Source organism: Panicum hallii, chromosome 2 (assembly GCF_002211085.1).
Source record: "Panicum hallii strain FIL2 chromosome 2, PHallii_v3.1, whole genome shotgun sequence".
In the NCBI taxonomy this organism is placed as follows: Eukaryota; Viridiplantae; Streptophyta; class Magnoliopsida; order Poales; family Poaceae; genus Panicum; species Panicum hallii.
Genome location: NC_038043.1, coordinates 6388008 through 6408738, shown reverse-complemented (window position 1 = coordinate 6408738; position 20731 = coordinate 6388008). Strand labels below are relative to the sequence as shown.

General features: G+C 48.0%; 3 protein-coding genes, 1 long non-coding RNA gene and 1 other non-coding gene across 5 annotated transcripts; 4 read left to right on the top strand and 1 right to left on the bottom strand.

Moving 5' to 3' along the window:
• The first annotated feature begins 5771 nt into the window (after positions 1-5771).
• Positions 5772-7207, top strand: LOC112883110 (NAC domain-containing protein 67-like). The gene is made up of 2 exons (XM_025948343.1): positions 5772-6337; positions 6464-7207. The coding sequence occupies exons 1-2, from the start codon at positions 5867-5869 to the stop codon at positions 6860-6862; spliced, it is 870 nt and encodes a 289-aa protein (XP_025804128.1). The 5' UTR covers positions 5772-5866; the 3' UTR covers positions 6863-7207.
• A 1689-nt stretch (positions 7208-8896) lies between these two features.
• TRNAL-CAA lies at positions 8897-8980 on the top strand. Its single transcript has one exon. It is a non-coding gene; the product is annotated as a tRNA-Leu (tRNA).
• Positions 8981-11528: 2548 nt separating this feature from the next.
• Positions 11529-13580, bottom strand: LOC112880816 (proline-rich receptor-like protein kinase PERK3). The gene has a single exon (XM_025945566.1). It carries the CDS (start codon positions 13578-13580, stop codon positions 11529-11531), a length of 2052 nt encoding a protein of 683 aa, XP_025801351.1.
• Positions 13581-15153: 1573 nt separating this feature from the next.
• Positions 15154-17359, top strand: LOC112880411. The gene is made up of 3 exons (XR_003226318.1): positions 15154-15295; positions 15459-15519; positions 17157-17359. It is a non-coding gene; the product is annotated as an uncharacterized LOC112880411 (long non-coding RNA).
• Positions 17360-18219: 860 nt separating this feature from the next.
• LOC112880815 (agamous-like MADS-box protein AGL61) lies at positions 18220-18957 on the top strand. The gene has a single exon (XM_025945565.1). The coding sequence runs from the start codon at positions 18220-18222 to the stop codon at positions 18955-18957; it is 738 nt and encodes a 245-aa protein (XP_025801350.1).
• Positions 18958-20731: the final 1774 nt, after the last annotated feature.

The following is a 20731-nucleotide window of genomic DNA, read 5'->3' as shown; positions in this document are numbered from 1 at the left end:
CTCAATCGGGGACGCGGAACTAAAGAGCTTTATAACCGGACTCATTTCCTCCCCTCTAAAGTTTAGACCCCGTCACATCAAAGAGAATCTTGTCATCTAGAAGTATTAAATAAAATCTGTTTATAAAACTTTTTGCACAGATGGGTGCTAATTCGCGAGACAAATTTAATAAGCCTAATTAATCCATAATTTGCCACAGTGGTGCTACAGTAATCATCCGCTAATCATGGACTAATATATCTCATTAGATTCGTCTCGCGAATTAGACCTGAGGTTCTACAATTAGTTTTATAATTAGACTTTATTTAATACTTCTAAATGATAAGATTTTCTTTAATATGATCCTCTCAAATTTAGACTTAGGAAACGAACCCACTCTGAAACCCGTTTGTGTACCAGTGGGCGCATCGCGCGCGTCCACGTCACGTGGTCGCGCCGCGCCGGCCGGCAGCAGGAGGCAAAAAAGCAGTGGGAACGGCATCTCGCGCTCGTCCTGCCGCGATCCCGCGTGGCAAAGCGATCGACGAGAAGCGATGGCCTGGTCCTATGGCGGGACGAAAGGGCGCCCGCCACGTCGCCAGCCGGGCGGGCGAACGGGTGTACTAGTACGTGCGACGGCAGGGGTGGGGTGGGCCTACCTGGCCTGCCGTGCCATGCGAATCCGGACACGCGGCGGGCGCTCGCGAGACAGCCAGCAGCCAGACCGGCCATCGGCGTACTCCCGCATATGAGCGGTCGACGCGCACGTGTTGGGTTCCGTGGGACGCAAGCTTACGAGATACCACCACGTGTTTGGGATTGGGATTGGGATTTCTGAGCTGGTACTACAACAGCGGAGGTGGTCCCGCATACCCGCGGACGTGTCGGGCCCTCTCCTTCCAGAACAACACGGACGGTGATGACTCGCCGCCGGCTGTACACCAGCGCAGCACTGCGCAGGAGGGTGCAGCGCGTGCTCGCCATTCGAGACGATCGAGCAAGCTGGCGCGGCGCGCGCGCGTGACTGCGTGCCCCCCAAACCACCCTCTCCTCTCCTCTTGGCTCCGAGCGGCCGGTCTTGCCGACGCGACCGGCGACCCCAGCAACCGGACCTACCGCGGGGACACGCGGCGGACGCTCAGCGGCTCGGTAGGGTGGTTGCCCGGGCTCAATTTTTTATAATTTTTGTGTCGCCACGTGCGGGGTGGGGGCTGCTCTGCCCGCTGGCCGCTTGATTCGGAGGCTCGCTGCTGCTGCCGCAGGCGTGACGTGGGGTCGTCGCGCTCCGACTTTTTGACGGACGGCGGGCTCTCCCGCCGGGCGTGCGTCCTCGTGCGATGCACCTGCTGCGACTGCGAGCGCGCGCTCCGATCGACGGCTGCGGCGCAGCCCAGCTACAGCCGGGACAGGCAGACAGGCAATACACGACAGAAGACAGGCAAGGGACAGGCAGACAAGGAAACGGGCAAACGCCCGGAAACGTAAAAGATAAAAAACGGCCGGGCAGGGGCAGCCTGGTGGGGGATGCGACGACTGCGGTTGGCACGGGATCCCTCGTGCCACACACCAACAGCGACCGCTGCGGTCCCTCGACCGGAGATGGTACATGGAGTGAGGACCTCAATACTATGATTATTAGTAAAAGAGACATGCTCCAATAATTTTCAACATCTCTTACTTTCTCTAATAATTATTGATTTGTCTCTATAACAATTCACCTAAATTTCCTACAAATAAAACAAGAGTTCGTGCGCTCCCAATATATCAGATATATTGGGATGAGATTATTAGCTAACACCGAAATATATATCCCAGTATCCTATAAATGCGCTATTGGAACATCAAATAAGATCTTATTTGAAGATGTTTATTAAGGCGCAGCTAGAAATGCTCTTATGTATAAAGAAAACTTGTGAATTTCTCCATTCATTTTAGGACTTATGTAATTTTTCCCTTGCCATAGATGAGTATCTCCGGTATAAAGATGAGATAGGAAAGAAAAAAGGCCGTCAGTTGTGCCCTAGAATACTTTCCTACCCCACCCCTCCGCACTTGAATTCTAGACCTTCGGATACGAGACCAACGGTTTGAATTGAGCCTTTCTCCTCCTTATATTCTGCCCACCTCTCCTTCTGCCTCCATCTCATCCATCCACGCACGCCGCAGTTCCATCCCTTCGCCTCACCGGTGATGTCCATGGAGTCCGCAAGGCCCGTCTGCCCGCCTCTTTCTCCTCCTTTTCTTACTTGACGCGTGACGTCTCTTGCCGCTGCCACCACCACCCCTCCGAGCTCTGGTGGCTCCTTTGCATGCCGCCGTCGGCTGTCGCTGGTTATTGCGACCACACCTTACACAGTTCAACCCCCACCACGCAATGTGCCATGCCGCACCATACCATTGCTTGATTCTAGGATGATTTGGTCGAGGAGCGAAAATAGTGCTCAGCATGGAAGCCAGGGCAGATGGCGAAGAGAGGGGGAAGAGGTGGTGCTGGTAGTGCAGGCATCATCGTGGGCGTGGTGGTGCAGATGGTAGTTGGGGCAAGGAACGTTGATAGAGACGTGTGTCCCTAGCTTGCTCTATGCCGTCACCGGATAGGGTGCTAGAAACTGAGGGGATGGCTCCAGCAGTAACGATGGTGTTGGGGAGCGCCGATGGAGTCGTGTATCTCCAACCCGCTTGACTAGCAGTAGAGATGGATTTGATGCTGAGAATTGTGGGGCCGACTTCGGCTGGAATGGTGGCAGGGGAGCATCGCCTCAACCGCCACCACGACCGGCTACGTTGTCATCTTGGAGCTTCTTCTGGTCCATTGGACACAGGTAACTCTCCTTCCGCATAACCGAACACTAAAAGCTCACGGGATCTAACGAGAGTTAGAGAATTAGGGTAATAGATGGGAAGAAAAAATTCCGGTGTGAGGGAGAGGTAAAATATGATATATCGTTCCCCATAAAGAAGAAAAGAATAATACTATATCATCTTAGCTGTGCCTAACGCAAAAAAAATAGAAGATAGTTGCCTCTAGATCCAACTTCGGTGTGTTTTTTGTCGCTCGGTGTTTGAATGGAGTATAGAGAGTGTTATCATACTACACATCATGATGGTGTCCTCATTTGATAATTTGAACTCAAATGTGGCAATGATGGTGTCCTCATTTGATCATAGGGTGTGTGCCATACCTCCTTAGCTCCGCCCCTACTACATTACTTTTTTTCTTCAATTTATATATGCTACATAGTAATTCTCATCATCAGAAAAAGGTAAAAAAGAGCAAAACAGCAGCAAGGACTCACCACAAAAAACTTCATAAGGAAAGAGATAACACAAATAAAATCACAAGCTCACACACCTCAATTTGGTGATGAAAACTATAATTAGCACTACTGTAAGGAGTTTGATTGGATCATGTCCAATGATGAGCTCCCGGTGGATTTTTTTTCTACTTAGGCCTTCTATAGTGTGAATGAAGCTTAAAACTATAGATGATCGACACCTCACTGTGATGCTTGATTCCTTTTTTTTTACCCACAATGTGTTAGCTTCACTCCTTGCCATCTCCATGCCCCCACAACAAATAAAAAATGACACAATTATTTACTTTGCCCTCAAGTTCCTCAGTTGACCACTCATGTAGGTGTACCATTCGGTTTGTTTATTCTTTAAGCATCGGTGCACATGAACGTGTATTGCTCCTGAAATTCTAAGCACTGACATCGGTTGTTGCAATGTGACAAGCGATGCCCAAATGCTCTCTCTCCTCTTTGGGCTTCACTCTAGCCAAACATTCTGGAGAGCCTTAGATATGGCCAAAAACACAAGACTGTTGTTTTGCATCTTGCCCTTTTTTTAGCAGAATATTGCCGGAAATCAGATTATTATAAGTCCATAACCAACCTGAGCTTTATTCTTGAACCTGTAACATACATGTCCATAGGAAAGATACATGCAGGTTTTTTCCCCTTTTTTCCGAGCAATCATATGGATGTTCAAATTCTACTCCTTTGCTTCAATAAAAATCCATACGCAGTTCAATTCCCTTGATATTCCTCTATTCTAAGGGCCCCCTAGATTCTTTTTTTTGATGAATCGGGTCCCTAGATTCTTCGCATGGTCCACCCGTAAAGTCCATCCAGGACATTGACACCCACACCCTAGCACCCCCTATATACTCTCTAGTCCCTACTCTCCCTACCGTCGCAAACAGCAACCACATCCACATGCCAGTACGACCCACCACACTGGCCACATCCCGGGCCACACGTTCCCGCGGCTGCAGAGGAACCACCTCGCGCTGCCGTACCCGCTGATGCGGACACCCCTGTCAGCAAGGGGCGAGATGATGTCGTCGATGACGTCACCGCCTCCGCCCGGCAAAGGCAGTAGGCCCGGGTCTGGTGGTCCCCGGCGGGTGGCTTTTGATCCGGTTGACGGCGACGTGACGGCGTCGGGTTCAGAGAACCGAAGCAGGCAGGCAGGCAGGCGACCTGTTGCCATGGCGTCCTGTCGACCGAGACCGCCGCAGGTCGCAGGAGAGTACCCAGCGGCCGCACCGCCGCACGTGCCGGCAAGGATATTAAAATACAAGCTTGACCTCACCCACACTCCTAAAGACGTGCTCACGTGCAGACTTTGTTTTTGTTGACATTGTCGTCGAGGTGAGATCAGAGAGATGGACGCAGGTGCACCTAGGTTTCTATGCAGGGTTTATCCTCCTGGCCTTACCGTCAACGCCTTGTCTGGTCTTTAGTTTATCCTAGTAGTTTTAGTGATAAGATGGTGGTTGTTCATTTGGGAGAGAAAATAGGACCGAGAAATAGGTTTCGGATAGAAATAGTTGTTACGGTAGAGGTTATATTTATCATAACTAATAGCGCTAGGTAATAATAGAGGGTGTTGGATAGTAGCCAACTTTATAGCGAGTCATATAGTGTTTTGAAGAGGTGATTGCCTTCGGTCGTGTACGGTTTCGACGACGAAACCGTAAAGATCTGATCCAACGGTAGTTTCTTTAAAAGCTATAGGATAGGTATAAATACACAATTAATATTCTGATAAAACCACTAGCCGACAAGTGATTCACGTTATAGATTAACGGTTATAACTTCTGGAAAGGATAATTACACATTATAGCCGACACGTGAGCCATCTAATGTTTTAAAACGGTAACTACACGTAGTCGGATGCCGTTGGAAGAGAAAATCGACAGGATCCGATTCGGTGGCAGTTTCTTAGGATAAGCATAAATACACGCTCTACACGCTGAAAAGGCCACTCGGCGACAAGCGATACACATTAAAGATTAACGGTTATAACTTATTAGAAATAACGGGATCTACATTGTAGCAGCCATGTCCGAGGATTTGGACAACAGTTTGCTCTTCTGTGTTTCTGGTAAATTTTGAGTATAAAATTTAAATGGATGCAGCGCCTTTGCTCCAGTTCCAGGAAGCCTGAATTGTACTGTAAGAAGAATCCTCGCAGTCACTGTCTCTCTTTTCTTTTTCTGCGGGGAAAAAAAAATAAAGACAGCGGCCGCTCCCTGTATCCAACGGTGTCCCATGGGTCGCCGGTCAAATGGACGTCAGCATCCTGCGCAAGCGGCCGACCGCTGCCCCCAACCATCGCGACCCCTGCCTGCCCTGGGCTGCCCTGCCCCGCCCTTTCCCCCGGCCGCCGCCGCCGCCCCCAATCCCACCTCGCCCCCTCGCTTTGACCCCCCGGCGCCCGCGAACCTTCCTACCCTTGACCCCTCCTCCCCTCTCTATTTATCCCCACTCCCCCTCCGCTCCCCGCCTCTCCCAAGAACCCCCCACTCCACTCCACCGCCTCAGCCGCAGCCACCCACCACCCACCGCAAGCAAGAGCCATCAACCAAGAAGCAGCCATGGTGACGGCGGCCGCGACGCAGCGCCGTGACGCCGAGGCGGAGCTGAACCTGCCCCCGGGCTTCCGCTTCCACCCCACCGACGAGGAGCTCGTCGCGCACTACCTCTGCGCGCGCGCCGCCGGGCGCAGCCCGCCCGTCCCCATCATCGCCGAGGTCGACCTCTACCGCTTCGACCCCTGGGATCTCCCCGAGCGCGCCCTCTTCGGCCGCCGCGAGTGGTACTTCTTCACGCCGAGGGACCGCAAGTACCCCAACGGCTCCCGCCCCAACCGCGCCGCCGGGACCGGGTACTGGAAGGCCACCGGCGCCGACAAGCCTGTCCAGCACGGGGGGCGGACCATGGGGATCAAGAAGGCGCTCGTCTTTTACCACGGGAAGCCGCCGCGCGGGGTCAAGACGGAGTGGATCATGCACGAGTACCGCCTCGCCGACGCCGGCGGCAAGAAGCCCGGCAACGGCTCGCTCAGGGTAAGAACGCCCTGACAATCTCACGTCGTCTCAAAATTTTACCCATTTCCTGATGCACCAAGAACTGTTCTTGATCGACGGGAATGCTGATGCTTTCGATGTTGGATTGGTTTGATCCTCCTGCAGCTGGACGACTGGGTGCTGTGCCGCCTCTACAACAAAAAGAACGAGTGGGAGAAGATGCAGCAGCAGAAGGAGAAGGCAATGGAGTTGGAGGCGTCGCTCTCGCACTCCCACTCCGACACGCGCACGCCGGAGTCGGAGATCGACGACGAGACGTTCCCGGAGCTGGGATCGCTGCCGGAGTTTGACGACATGGGCCCCGCTCCTGCTCTCGCCCCCGCCGGCGCCGTCCTGCCCAAGGAGGAGGTGCAGGACTTCGGCAACCTCGGCGGCGACGACTGGCTCGCGGGGATCAACCTCGACTACCTGCAGATGCCCGGGGACGCCGACTTCTTCGGCAACATGCTCGCGTCGCCGATGGCTCCCAAGGCGGAGCAGGACGGCGGCTTCCCGTTATTCTGAGCTCTGCGCTGCTCTGCTCCGACCCCGAGGAGGGATGCAGCTGCAACTGTGAATAGTTCAGATTTGCTTTCCATTCGGAGAAACAAAATTCCTGCTAATATCTGGTTGTAGTGCCGTAGTGCTGTAGTGCAGAAGTAGTGGTATGCAGGTCAGCAAAGGATTTGAGTCCAGTGTAGGACTGAAGCTCATCATTGGAGCTTGTGATCAGTGACAAAATTCTTTCGTTTCTGGTTCAGATGTTTATCATCTCTTAGATTTGTTCCTTCAGAATTCAGATGGGCAGATGGCATTCAGCCATTTTATGTTCCTTGTCTCTGAATATTGGATGGTCATCCCGTTTCCGTTTGCCTTTTCGTTTGTGATTGTTCGGCGTATTGTTCTACATTCAGGAATCGTACTTACTCGGTGAGCACCACGTTCCTTGCTTCCGTACGCACCATGTTTCTGTCTGGTCAAATGTAGCAGTGGATGTTTGGTTGTTCTGGTGAGATCATACAGCAGCCTTACCAGAGCTGTTCAGTGCATTGTTTAGTACATTGATCTGACCACATTGTCTCCATCATCGGATAGGCAGGATCATTTTTTATGTACTCTGAAGAATTTTATGTAACGACTAAAAATGATCTTTCTTGTTTGGTTGTTCAGAACTTCAGATGGCTAGCTAGATGCCAACACAGAAGGCTTTTGTTCCTTGCCTCTGAATATTGGATATTCACCATGTTTGTGCAAACCAGAGGCTCCATCAGATTTGGTAGCACAATACTGACATAAAACACTGTATTAGTCCGAAGAATTTTTTTATTATTTAGTCCTCGAAGATATGCTGCGGATCATGTAGCACAATACTGATACAAAGCAGCAGCCAACCTTGATGGAGGCACAGTGTTAGCAGCCAGAACTATAAAGCATTATAACTCAAGAACATATATATGGAGTTGTATATTTATCTGAGAACAGTAACAATGAGGAACTGAAACTTTACTGCGTATGTAGCCCAGGTCCAGACTTACTGAAACTTCCGATTGGAAAATGGCAGCAGAATTCAGTCGATCGTAGTCGGGTAGTGTTGCGGTGCTGTAGTTTACGAAGCGATGACAAATCCAAAAGCTGTTTCCTTGCGTTAGCAGTGAGGTTGGTGAGCTCTGAACATTTGCGTTTTTCTTGTTCTGCAGGTACATACGGTGGTCTCGGCGAAGCATTTTGACGGATGCTGATGATGCTGAGAATACGCTTTTGACCCGATGAGCTGGGGGAGATGAACGTTAGCCGTTCAGGAACTTTTCCCCTTCGACCACGTCGCCCCTATCTATGATCAGGTCCCCAGCGCGACACCGTAGCAACACAGCAAGGCCTGGAAATATCTGGCAGACCATGACACCATGCGCTGACTCGACTCTGCAGAATACATGCACGATCTGGAAAAAAATCATGACACCACGTGATGAATTGATCTGTATACCTGTACAATATATATATATTTTTTTAAAATGGTCATCGCCAGCTGCTGCTGAGATCTATCTTTTGCCAAGCTAGAAAGTTATGATCAAATTTTGAAGATTTTGGTGGTTTGAATTAAAACGCCGGGCACGCATCATAGAGATACAGTACGTATAACCTGGATCTATCGTGGAATCCCACAAGCTGGCTCGAGAGATCTAAACAGCACGTAGCTTCTGCAATCCAAGCTTTAAACGATCCGCGATCTCAGGTGGATCCAACCGGGTCTAAATCCAGCGAATCAAAATCGGTGATGCATTGTTCTTTTTTTTTTTCCCATGCGCTCGCCCAAAGTTTTAAACGGGGTCTTTTGGCAGGCTAGCTAGCGAATCGACGATGCATTTATTGGATTGTTTCCATGGTTTTGAAGCACCCGATGCACATGATACAAATGCGACGCGCGCGTGGGATGCCGAACCCGAGCGCTGGGTGGGCCCTCGCATGACGACGCCAGCTCACGCCAGACGACGGCAGGGGCACGCCATCGGGTGTGTGGCTGTGACTATATAGCTTGATAATTAAGGCTTGCACGGCAACGTCAGGATGGCCGAGTGGTCTAAGGCGCCAGACTCAAGTTCTGGTCCTCTAACGAGGGCGTGGGTTCAAATCCCACTTCTGACATGAGATATTATGTTATTTTCTTTTATTTCCGGGCATTTCTTTTATGAAATTTCAACTGTTCCGTTTATTTCTTTATAGGTTATAGGTTAGGTTGGAACAGTCCCCCCCCCCCCCCCCCCCCCCCCGGCGCGGGAAGACGATATGTTTTATATCTCTGTGTTCCATCCTGCCATTATTTGGCCTCTCACCAGAGATGGCTTATTATGCGATCAACTCGAACGTATCCATGACAAGGCATGTTTTTTTTACCGCACTAGCTAATAAAGATCCATCCATTATTTTCATGGTTAGCTTTTCTTTTTCTTTTTATTTTTTTGAGCAAAACATCGCTTTGATTTCATATTAAAGAACATAGCAAGTCCAGCCCTGATTGCTATTTGGGAGCAGGTGACGGCCTTGGTCTCGTTTGCTGATCCACGAACGACATGATCGATGGCGGGCCAAGTCGCCGTCGCTCGAGGCATTTCTTGGACCTCACCCCCTTGTCAGGACTATGGTCTGGTAGGTCGACATTGTCACATTCTCGGATCGGATCAGATCAGATCAGATCTGAGACTACTGCTGCGTTTCGATCGACAGAGACTGGGCGATGGCCTAGTACAACTTTTCGCCTCGCAGCTCCAAGTCCCAACCACCAGCGAGATGCGGTAAAGATAAAAGATAGCTCGGATCTTGGCAGTCGTGCTAAAGCTGTGGATGGAACAGAGATCAGTTTTTGAGTTTTGACAGTCCTCGCTTGTGAAATGCGGCTGCTATACATCATGGGATACTGACCAAGTTCATACTACGTTAGAACCGACGATCGATTCAGGGGGTGTTGGTTTCCGGGTATCTAAATTTTAGAGGGGTCACATCAAAGAGAATCTTATCATTTAGAAGTATTAAATAAAGTCTAATTACAAAACTAATTGCAGAACCCTAGTGCTAATTCGCGAGACGAATCTAATGAGGTATATTAGTCCATGATTAGCGAACAATTACTGTAGCATCACTGTGGCAAATTATGGATTAATTAGGCTCATTAAATTTGTCTCGCGAATTAGCATCTAGCTGTGCAAAAAGTTTTATAAACAGATTTTATTTAGTACTTCTAAATAGCAAGATTCTCTTTGATGTGATGGGTCTAAAGTTTAGATAGGAGGAAACGAACAGGCCCTCAGTTACAATTGAGGCTGCGAATCTACTGGATGCTGACTGAATTTATTTAGGATCAAGCGACCATCGCTATCGGACACAGTTTCTGCGATTGACATGATCTTTAATCCTGACAATTGACAACTTTATTTCCTAATTGTATTGTATTGAAAGGGTTTTTTAGTTACAAATCTTGCAATAACATTTTTATGGGAGAAGTATGAAGATTTATCACAATAACGGTCTGCAATTTATATACTCTTGTAGCATTTTAAGACAGCTGGTAACATTTTTTTTTTTTGATAATTGAGCTTGTAACTTAGAACCCCTGGCTCCCTTGCGTGGTGGCCATAGGAGAGGCCAATGGCCTGCTCCACTCCCCGACTCAGATCGGCCGGTGGGACTTCGGTGGCCGTCTTATGGGCTGATTGCTCGCGATGGTGATAATGTTTTCTTGCAGGAGTTTCGGACGAAAGCTCTATCTAGATGTATGCGTCGGGCCAACTCCGACGGCGCTGTCTAGGCATCATTTTTACTCCTTTAAGGTATTGTTGTGATGTTTTCTGCAAGGATCAGCAGTTCTCCGGGTGAAAAATCTAACTCCAGCTTGTCGGATGGGCGACGACGGCGTTTTCAATATCATGTTCTCCTTGGAAGCGTTGCCCTGGAGTTCTGTGTTCCTAAACTCATTGCTTAAGGGGAGTTTGTTTATATGATTTCTACGTGGAAGGATTTGGCAAGGAACCGAAGATTCAGACATCAAGTTTCTAAGCAGACGAGAGATGTGTTGGATTGGTGCTTTGCAAAACTATTGTAGGATTGAAATGTGAACGAAGAAAAAGATTGAAATGTAGTCTTCTAGCTTTCTTTCTTTGTTCTTGTGCCTCTTAATCCTTCATTGAGAGGTTTAGAGCCTTAGAGCTCTTGTAGTTTGGCTATAGACATTCACATATGAATGTTCAAGGTTGGAAGTTTTCTTGATCTAAAAAAATAAATCTACACACCCAAGGACTCTAGGCAGCAAATTGGTGGTATAAATTTGTAGAATTAGTATAAATTTTGGCATGCCTATTCAAATATCAACTAAAATTTACAAATAATCACAAAAATCGGAGAAAACTTTACAGTCATTCAGAGGCCATCCTGTGGCTAGTTGTCCTCTGAACACTAGACTTGCCTTCTTGCAGTGCCCTGCCTTCCCAAACTTGATTCATCCCATTCTCATGTCACTGATGGAACAAGACTTGTATTTTCAATTTTTATTTAAACCTTACTATCAAACCACAGCACCACCGGATCATCATCTCCAAACAGTCCAGTAGTGGGGAGACATTTGATACTGATGTGCTGCTTTGTCCTGATTGGCGCCATTGGGCCAACCACCAGGTGTTCGACCGGGGTCCTGACAGCCACGCTACTCCACGCCCTGCAGCGACGGCGTCGACATCACCTCGGTGTTGAGCGTGGACGACGACGTCGACGGCATGGACACCGGCTCGGGCGTCGCGGCCGACGACGAGGCCGTGACCTCCGAACTCTCGGCGTCGGGAGACAATTCGTCGCCGTCGCCGTTGATGAGACGCGCGGTGTAGTCGGCGAGCATACCCTTGAGCAGGGCGAGCACCTCGGCGATCTCCGGCCGCTCGTGCTTGTACGGGCGCACGCACCGGCACGCCAGCGCGAACACGGCGCGCACGGTGGTCCTGTCCCACACCGGCCCGAGCCGCCGGTCCACCATGGCCTCGGCGGCCGGCCCCGGCTCGCCGCCGGCCTCGGTGACGGCCCAGTGCGCGGCCTGCACAATGGACTCGGCGCCCCCCGACGGCGTCGGCACCACGGCGCGCATCCCCGTGGCGAGCTCCAGGAGCACGACGCCGAAGCTGTACACGTCGGCGGCCTCCGAGACGTGGCCGGCGCTGAAGCTCTCCGGGTCCACGTACCCGCGGGTGCCGCGGACCTCCGTGGACACGTGCGTCCCGCCCTCCGGCACGATGCGCGACACGCCGAAGTCCGACAGCTTCGCCGTGCCGGACTCCGACAGCAGCACGTTGGTCGGCTTCACGTCGCGGTGCACCACGGCGCCCTCGCGGAACCCGTGCAGGTACGCCAGCCCCTCGGCCACGTCCACGGCCACCTCCAGCCGGCGGCGCCACGGCAGCTCGCCCTGGAACAGCGCGCGCCACAGGTTGCCGCCGGCCAGGTACTCGTACACCAGCGCGTGGTCGCCGCCGCGGCCGCCGAGGCAGTAGCCGACGAGCGTGGTGAGGTTGCGGTGCCGCAGCTTGGCGAGCACGGCCACCTCGGCGTAGAACTCGGACACCTTCTTTGCCCGGTATATCTTCTTGATGGCCACGCGCTGCCCCGACGGTAGGTGCCCGAGGTACACCTTGCCGGCGCCGCCAGTGCCGAGCAGGAGCTTCTTGTCGTACCCGTTCGTCGCCTGCATCAGCTCCGCTTTGGTGAAGATGTACAAGCCTTCACGCGGCAGAGGCGGCAGAGACGCCACGGAGTCGTCGTCGCTCCCGTCGTCACCGCTCTCACTGTCCCCTGCAGTCAGCCTACGCCCGCGACGGATTCTCGCAATTGCCACGCCGGCGAAGCCGATGCAAGCGACGACCGCCACGCCTGCTGCAGCAGAGCCGGCGGCGATGCCGACGATGTTTTTGCTCGAGGAAGAGCTGGAAGCGGCTGGTGCTGGAGGCGACAGGGTGGCCGAGGCAACCGGCGGCGGCGGTGAGGGCACGAGGTCGCCGGTGCCGAGGCTGTTGACGTTCTCAAGGACCTGGAGCATGCAGAGCGCGTAGGCGCTGTAGCGCTCTAGCGGCGGCGGCGCGGTCGACCAGACGGCGACCGTGGCCGCCATCCCGCAGGGCACGAACTCCTTGGTGCGCGCGCTGGCGAGCATCTCGTAGGTGGTCGCGATCACCGCGTCGCGGCACACGGAGCAGCCCGGCGTGTCGGGCCCGACGCTTGGCGCGCGCTCCAGACCCGGCGCGGCGCAGAGGCGCGTGGCGTTGGGCAGCGCGCTCGGCGCCAGCCCCCGCACGCCGTCGATGGTGGCGAGCTGGCACGGGCGCGACCCCGCCGCGAGCTTGCCCGGGTCGCCGGTGAGGTCGCAGGAGCCGTTCCCGGCGAGGAGCGACCGCGACACGAGGCCACCGGCGAGGAGCGCGGAGGCGAAGGCGTCGGAGCACGCGGCCGCGGGACCGCGCGGGAGGAAGGCCTCGCCGGTGCGGTTGGCGTGGTCGGCGGCGGCGAAGATGTAGGCCGCGAACACGTACCAGCAGCAGCCCGTGGCGCCCGGCGCCGCCGTGGCGTTCGCGTGGCACTCGCGCGGGATCATCTGCGCCGCCGTCGCCAGGTCGTACGGGCACGACGGCGCATCGTTCGCCGGGCCAGGCTCGGCTGCCGCCGCGGCGGGTGGTGGCGCGAGCGCGAGGAGGAGGAAGGCGGCGAGGCAGAGCATGTCGTGTGGGTTCCGTGGCGACTGGCGAGGGAGCTCAGGGAGTGGACGACGTGGCCATAAATGGGAACGGGTCAGAGCATGGGAGGTGGAGGTTGTGACATTTGACAAACTGGCTCGCCGTTTCACCCTCTGCCTTCAGGCTTCAGAGCATGACAGTATTTATTTTTTTCCTTCCAATTTTCAGCATTGGCTAAGTGAATGTTTCTTTGCATCACTGAACTAGGTAAATATTTGCTGAAATTCAAGTTTTTTTTCTGTCCAAAAAAGATGCTTATAAGTAGCACACAAATTTACCCCTATGAAATGCGAATACATGTTTGTCCCAAAATGATCGTGGGGTGTTATACTAAAATGGTTCCTGTCGTACATTTAGTTCAACACCACAACCTCGGATGAAACTAAAGATGACTCGACGATGAATCGATGATCGGTTGGCGCAACATATAGAAAAGCATTTTGATTCGGGTGCAGCCGTGCTGGAGAAGTTGTGTTCAAAGTAGTATATAGCACATTCACCAAACATCCTAGCAGAGAACCACCATATACGAACAGCAGAAACAAAAGCTTTCAGACATTCTTGGAAGCGAACCGTCCCAGTTTGTGGCTTCAATGCGGAATGCACACCTTAAACTAGTCAATATTCAGCGAAAAGAAATCAAAACCTGAAGATTGTGATGGAGATTACAGTGGATATTCAACGCTGACAGGCTGGTATGGTACATTCTTTAACATCCAACAAGGAATCCTCGCTGAAGTCATGATTATGAGATGTACTAATTTTTTCTCTGTGCTAGTGTCAATCAAGTCGGACAGTCAGTCCAACAAACTAACTTAGAATAAGATTACTAGATCACTTGTGTTTTCACACCATGTTCTGAAACGAGGTCGACGGCGAAGAGGAATCCAACCGAGTTTTCAGCTATGGAGCGCGGAAGTGGTTGATGGCCCAGATTGGTCAACGCTCTGCAAGCTAAGCAACTTGTGAAATCTAGTACTGACTCTGATCAGGAGGTCAACCTCTGTTAAAAGTTTACAAGATCCCATCGGTGGTTGACTTCAAATTTTCTTTCTCCAATTCAGTTCTGTCAGGTATTTTTTTTAAATTCCTTTTCCTTGTCAAAGAGAGTTGTAGAATAAAATTCAGTTTCTGAACTGCCAGCTTTAGACTGAGGACATATATCTTACAGTAGTAGTGTTGATTATTAGGACTTCAGCTACCGGGTGTTGAAGTGCTAATTACCTTCTGTTTGGACCTTGTGCTCTCTTTCCGTCCTCGTGGTTTGGTGATGCACCCACTCTTTCCCCTGCCAGCAGCAGAACGAAGCAGGTCAGCAAGTTACCTAGGAAATTTAAAACAAAATTGTGAAACTGCTGCAACTTCAAGAGAAATATTCTATTCGTAGGTTTCAGAGTAAATTTAAGAACTTATAGATATATTACAAAACTTTGAAACTAAATTTTGTATGACCTACTTCAGGATGCCTGCATTTTCTGCGATTTCATTACCTGGGAGTAGTTCTAATGAGGGTGGTGGACTACCACTAACGCCCCATTTGAATAAAAGTTGTGTCCATGGCTAGTGGTATCATCCTCACGGTTGCCGCCGCTACCGGAAGCTCTGGGAAGACAGGATCATGGCCTCCACTAAGCACATGGTGCCATGCATCTACCTAGGAAGCCAGGCGCTGGTCCCCCCTCTTCCTCTCCAGCGACTGGTAAGTATGGGAAAGGAGACTGTATGATCATGAGGGAGAGTTTGCAGTTGAGAAGGATGTCAACTGCAGCTGAAATCTGTTGCCGTCATCGTATGACATGATTGTGCCAGTTTATGCTGGTGATGACACCGCTTCTTTTGTCGTTTGGTGTTGCACTGTGCAGATGTGAAGAATGTTGCTGTAAAGGTTCTCTTGCATCTTACACTCAAGCTGGACCATCCCAGGTAAAACATATATAGGCAGTTTCCTGATACTTTGTCGAAATATTTGTATTTTCAGAAATCCAATAAAAAGAAAAAAAAAAGAAGGCGAGTTCGCTGGAGTCATTCATCTTGTTATAAGGGATAATGTGGTTGTCCCAAATCTAGGGACCAAAATATGCATGGGAAACTGGCTGAGCTAGTATATATCCGTCAAACTCACTAGTAGTTGAGCTTTTGTTTCATGTCTAGTACTAGTCTTTAAGTAGATTCCTGATCTGTTTTAGTTTGCTCTCCTTTATGCAAAGCACCCAAATTATTTCTATAATCACTTTTTGTTACTGTTCTTTTGAAAATTTATCCTTCCTTTACATAAAAGAATACAATTTCCCTGCTACCACTACCCCATTTGCCTCTTACTCGTATCAGAATGTGTGCACATGGCGGGCATAAGTGCAGATTCGATGATAAGAGTTCCTCTGTTGTGTGCTCCTGGAAAAGAAATGGATGCACTTTCCAGATTTTGAGCAAACAATTCTTGCAAAGGTTGCTAGTGCTTGTTTTGACAAAATTTAACCAAAAGTTTCTTGTTTTAATTATTAAAGCACGTTTACCAAACTTTTATCAAAAGTGGATGGAAAAGTGACTCCTTTTCCTCTAGATTAACGCCACTACTACTTTTATATATTAAAGTAATTATTATGGTGCACTTTAGACATGTCCTTTTTTATGTTTGCACCATATTATAGTGCTGGGGTTACTATTAATTTCTTCTATCTTAGTTTTGTGATTAATCTTTTCTTCTCTTTTTCTTAATGAAATGATACTTATCATCTTGCATTGTAATAACTACTAATATAATGGACTCTTCTGTGGCTTTGTAAAAATTTACAAGTAAGTAGAGATTTCACCTGCAATGCCTTTTACATAAAATCTAGGTCATCTTAATATGAAAAAAGTAAAGTTTATTACTGCCACTAATTTTATTCCACAAGTAATTCAGAGATGTGCAGCTAGTTTTTATTCCAGTGGGTTAGCATCTTATGAGTGTACGCCATTGGGTTCATAGGCATGTAGGGTGTGCACACATACACGCTAATAATTTCCATAAGATATACATTAAAATTTGATTGAATGTGTTGAAAGTGAAACTATTTCACACCTACGTTTTGGATAGAACACAAATAATGTATGTGCGTTGAGCATATATATTTAAGTTGATGGACTGTAGAGTAGGCTCTGATCATGAAAGCATCGCTGGAAAATGGATAGGTAAATACTCCTTCCATCGTAAAAAGAATGTCAATCGAGCTTTTATCTTAAGTCAAACTATCCTAAGTTTGACCAACTTAATAGAGAAGAATATCAACATTGATAATATAAAAAGGATATATTATGAAAAAATATTTTACGATAAACTGACAATGAATTATTTGTAAACTGATCAAATGTCAGATGATTTGAATTTTTTTGAAAGAAATGGTTGACTTAGGGCAAAACTAGAATGACAGTCTTTTTGGAGCATTGAGAGTAATAAACAATCTGTGATAAGTGACAGTGGCTATATGCACCTGTGACGCAAAAAGGGTCTGTATTTTTCTTTATAAAAAAGTAATAAGAAACATGCCTGTGCTAATACAATTTCTGATGACATGCTGTAGGGATTGCGGAAGCGTGTAGGATAAATTGAGTGTTTAGGCAAAGGTTTTGCACAGGTATGAAATGGACCCCTCGCAGAAAACGGAGACCAAATGAGTGTAGATGGCGACGTGGGCATTGGAGGTATCCGGAATTCAGGTTCAAGATGATCTTATCCATCTTGGAGATGCAATGGCAACCGTTGATTGCTGACGGGAGCCAGCAGGTCCGAAATAAGCTGTTTCTGTCCTGACTCGTGAGAAGGATGCTCTGCTCTTTCGCAATGCCAAGCCACATGCTCCATTGCTCTTAGGGTGTATGGTATATTTCCTAGTGCTTGCCCTTTTTTTATGAACAAAACGCATGATTACAGAAAGTAAGTTAAACATTCTTTTGGCAATAACATGACATGTTTACAAATTTTTAAAGAGCATTTCAAGTGAACATTTTTTTGATTATTTGGATTTTTTCAAGAAACAGAAGTAGAACATGAACAATGTATTTTGCCACTGGTTTGAATTGCTATTACTGTGAATCTGCCATCATAAAATCTCAAATTTGCCACCCAATGTGCTAATCATCATCAAGCTTGCGGCCTGGAACATTATTAACATCTGGCCTTGCCATACATTAGTTCATTACCCTCGAATTAGTCATTATGTATATATGCTCGATCGTATTGATAATCAGGATTAAATGCTGCTCATCTGGAGTTTATTTTGTGTTGCTGTATGACCATAAGAAGCTAGCTAGCTGCTTCATTTCAGCAACATCATTAACTCTTCATGCTACCTTCCCAGCTGTTCATGCGCTCATATATGGTAACTCAAACTCACGCTGTACAGATGCTACAATCCACGTTCTGTCATGGTCTCTTCACGCTACCTTCCAACTTAAGAACTTGGAATCCAACTGGCTATAATCCAGCACGGAATAGCATTCACATTCAAATCTTTTCAAATTTTTTTGCTTTCACTTTGATCCCTTACATGTGCCTATATAAACGATTGTGTACCAAGGCCAAATCATCATACTACTCCTAAAGCTTTCGTCAAGAAACCACATACATTTTGTCATCCTGGAGAGATGGTGAAGGGTCAGAAGTCGAAGGGAAGGCAGAAGATTGAGATCAAGCCCATCCAGAACGAGGAAGCACGTCAGGTATGCTTCTCCAAGCGCCGCCAAGGCCTGTTCAAGAAGGCCAGCGAGCTCTCCATCCTTTGTGGTGCCATGGTTGGTACTATTGTGTTCTCAGCGGCTGGTAGGTCCTTCTCCTTTGGCCATCCCTCTATTGATGAAATCATAAGTCGATTCCTCAATTCGGTCAATCCCAACGGCCCTGCCTCGGGTGGTCCAAGCCATGACAATGGTGGGTCAGTGACAGATGCTGTCAGTAAGCTGAACATGGAGCTCTTAGAGTTGGAGCAGTCGCTGGAGTCTGAAAAGAAGAGAAAGGAGAGGTTGCAAGAGGCAACTGAGAAGGAAATGGGTGGACGTATGATGCAGTGGTTGAATGCTAATGTCTTTGAATTGGGTCTAGATGAACTGCAAGAGTTCCAGAAGAAGCTGGAAGAAATACAGGCTATTGTCAAAGAGAAGATCAATGAGGTAATGGCAGAAGCAAGGCACACTCCAGGGTCCCTGCCACAACCACCTATGGACGTAGCTTCGACCTCACAGAGTGCCAATCCTTTGGCTTCCACAGCTCCGAGTTCAAGCGCTGCACCCATTGATGGATCTGAAATCAACTATGCCTTGCTTAGTGGTGGTGTCCATGGGGTTGGTGGCCTGGGGAATTTTCCCAGCAACCAAAACCATGGTTGATCGATACAGATTTGATATGTATGAATAATATGATCAGTAGTAGATGCATATACTGATCATTCACAATAGGTCACAAGTGTTTGTGTACCTTCATTTCTGATGTTAGATGTATGCCTGCCATCAAGATATATCTATGACTTGTTGTCAGGATACAATCTACAAGCAAGTTGTTACCATCGGAACTCTTTGTAAAACTTCATATGTATGGTATATTTCTTACTTATAAATCTGGTGATGTGATGTTTGACGTTGCACCTTCCCCACAATGAGATAGCAGTTGCTCAAAGATATTCCAATGTTTTCAGTGCGTGTGTACATTATCGCTAGTGGTTTTTGAACCTGTAGGTGCCCGCTGCATCAGGTAATGTGAAAATCTAACTGGGGATGAATCTATACTACTCCATCTTGTGCTTAAGCCATGTACCCTACATTTGGTTAAATAACTTTCAGAAAGATCCATCATCTAGTGGGACGAGGACAAAGTCTTTGTTAATGACCTCTAAATCGTTTTCCTGAATATATAACAACCACTTGAGATTTTTTATGTTGCTGCTCGCCTTACTTAAGTACCAAAGGCTTTCACGTCTGACACACCTACCTTAGAATCTAAGCCCTTTGAAGCGCCAGTAGTTGTAGCAGTGGGTAAGGCTCTCGTTCAACTCGCTCTGCCAAGCCATAAACAAGTGAAAAAAGCATGAAATTCACCTGTTGACACAAATTATAAATCTTACAGATGCACTGGCAGCAAACTAAAAATAATATTTACAAATATGTATTGGAAACATAAGATGCAACGTTACACCTAACCTTACAGTTATTTCAGGCCTCTGTGACATAAACTAAAAGTTAACAATACTACTCCTGAACTTGAAATGATAAACACAACAAGCAATGGCCGCCTTGAATATGCTGAAAATTTATATGTGGCTGAATGAAACAATGCATTCACAACAGTAATCTAGCATTGCACTTGAATTATGTAAGATATGATTAACTTATAAGTTATTGTTAGCTTAATTAAAACATATTAGAATATTTTTTTGTTACATTTCAAATTACAGAATTGAGAATATTGTCATGAGATTTTTCACTAATAACTGTAACTCATTCATACTTCTTCTGAAATATTCTATGGAACTCGCATATTGTAGTAAATTAAAGATGCACTAAAAACACTTGCTGGGAAAATGCAGTGACTGAGTTATGTTGCATGATTCAGTGAAAGGATCTGAAGGTTCCCGTGGCCAATGTAAGGCAGCAAAAGGGACACATGAACTATACTATATCATACTTATTAGAAGTGGAATAAGCAGAAGTCTGAGACATAGGGTTAGCATAATTTTTTATGTATGGGAACTGAGGTGTGGAAACCTAATTTCTTAACCTTGTATAGAATATTCAATGTAATATCTTATACGGTTATACTATCTGCAACAAATTGTGGTAATTATATGCAATGAAACTTAGATATGCTGAGTAGTTCCATTACAGAGTTGCAGTGAACTTTAGCTATTAAAACTAAACAATCAATTTTATTTCCCATGAAAGTTTGAGAAGAAAGGGCTTTTCGTGTGGATCCAATCACCCAAACAGCATAGTTGTATCCGTAATGGTATGCTCCCATCATGCAATGTTATATCTTTACAAAACGGTAGTGTTGAGTCAAAGTTTGCACAGGCCGGACATGCCTATATACAGTGGACAAAGTCATTGGACAATATGTGCATGCGAGAAGCTCAGGGGTTTTACTGAAAACACAATGTCTTCAAGCCTA

Coding starts and splice junctions, on each gene's coding strand:
- LOC112883110 (XM_025948343.1), top strand. CDS start 5,867: ATGGTGACGGCGGCCGCGACGCAGCGCCGTGACGCCGAGGCGGAGCTG. Junction 6,338..6,463: donor CCGGCAACGGCTCGCTCAGG/GTAAGAACGCCC, acceptor ATCCTCCTGCAG/CTGGACGACTGGGTGCTGTG.
- LOC112880816 (XM_025945566.1), bottom strand. CDS start 13,580: ATGCTCTGCCTCGCCGCCTTCCTCCTCCTCGCGCTCGCGCCACCACCC.
- LOC112880815 (XM_025945565.1), top strand. CDS start 18,220: ATGGTGAAGGGTCAGAAGTCGAAGGGAAGGCAGAAGATTGAGATCAAG.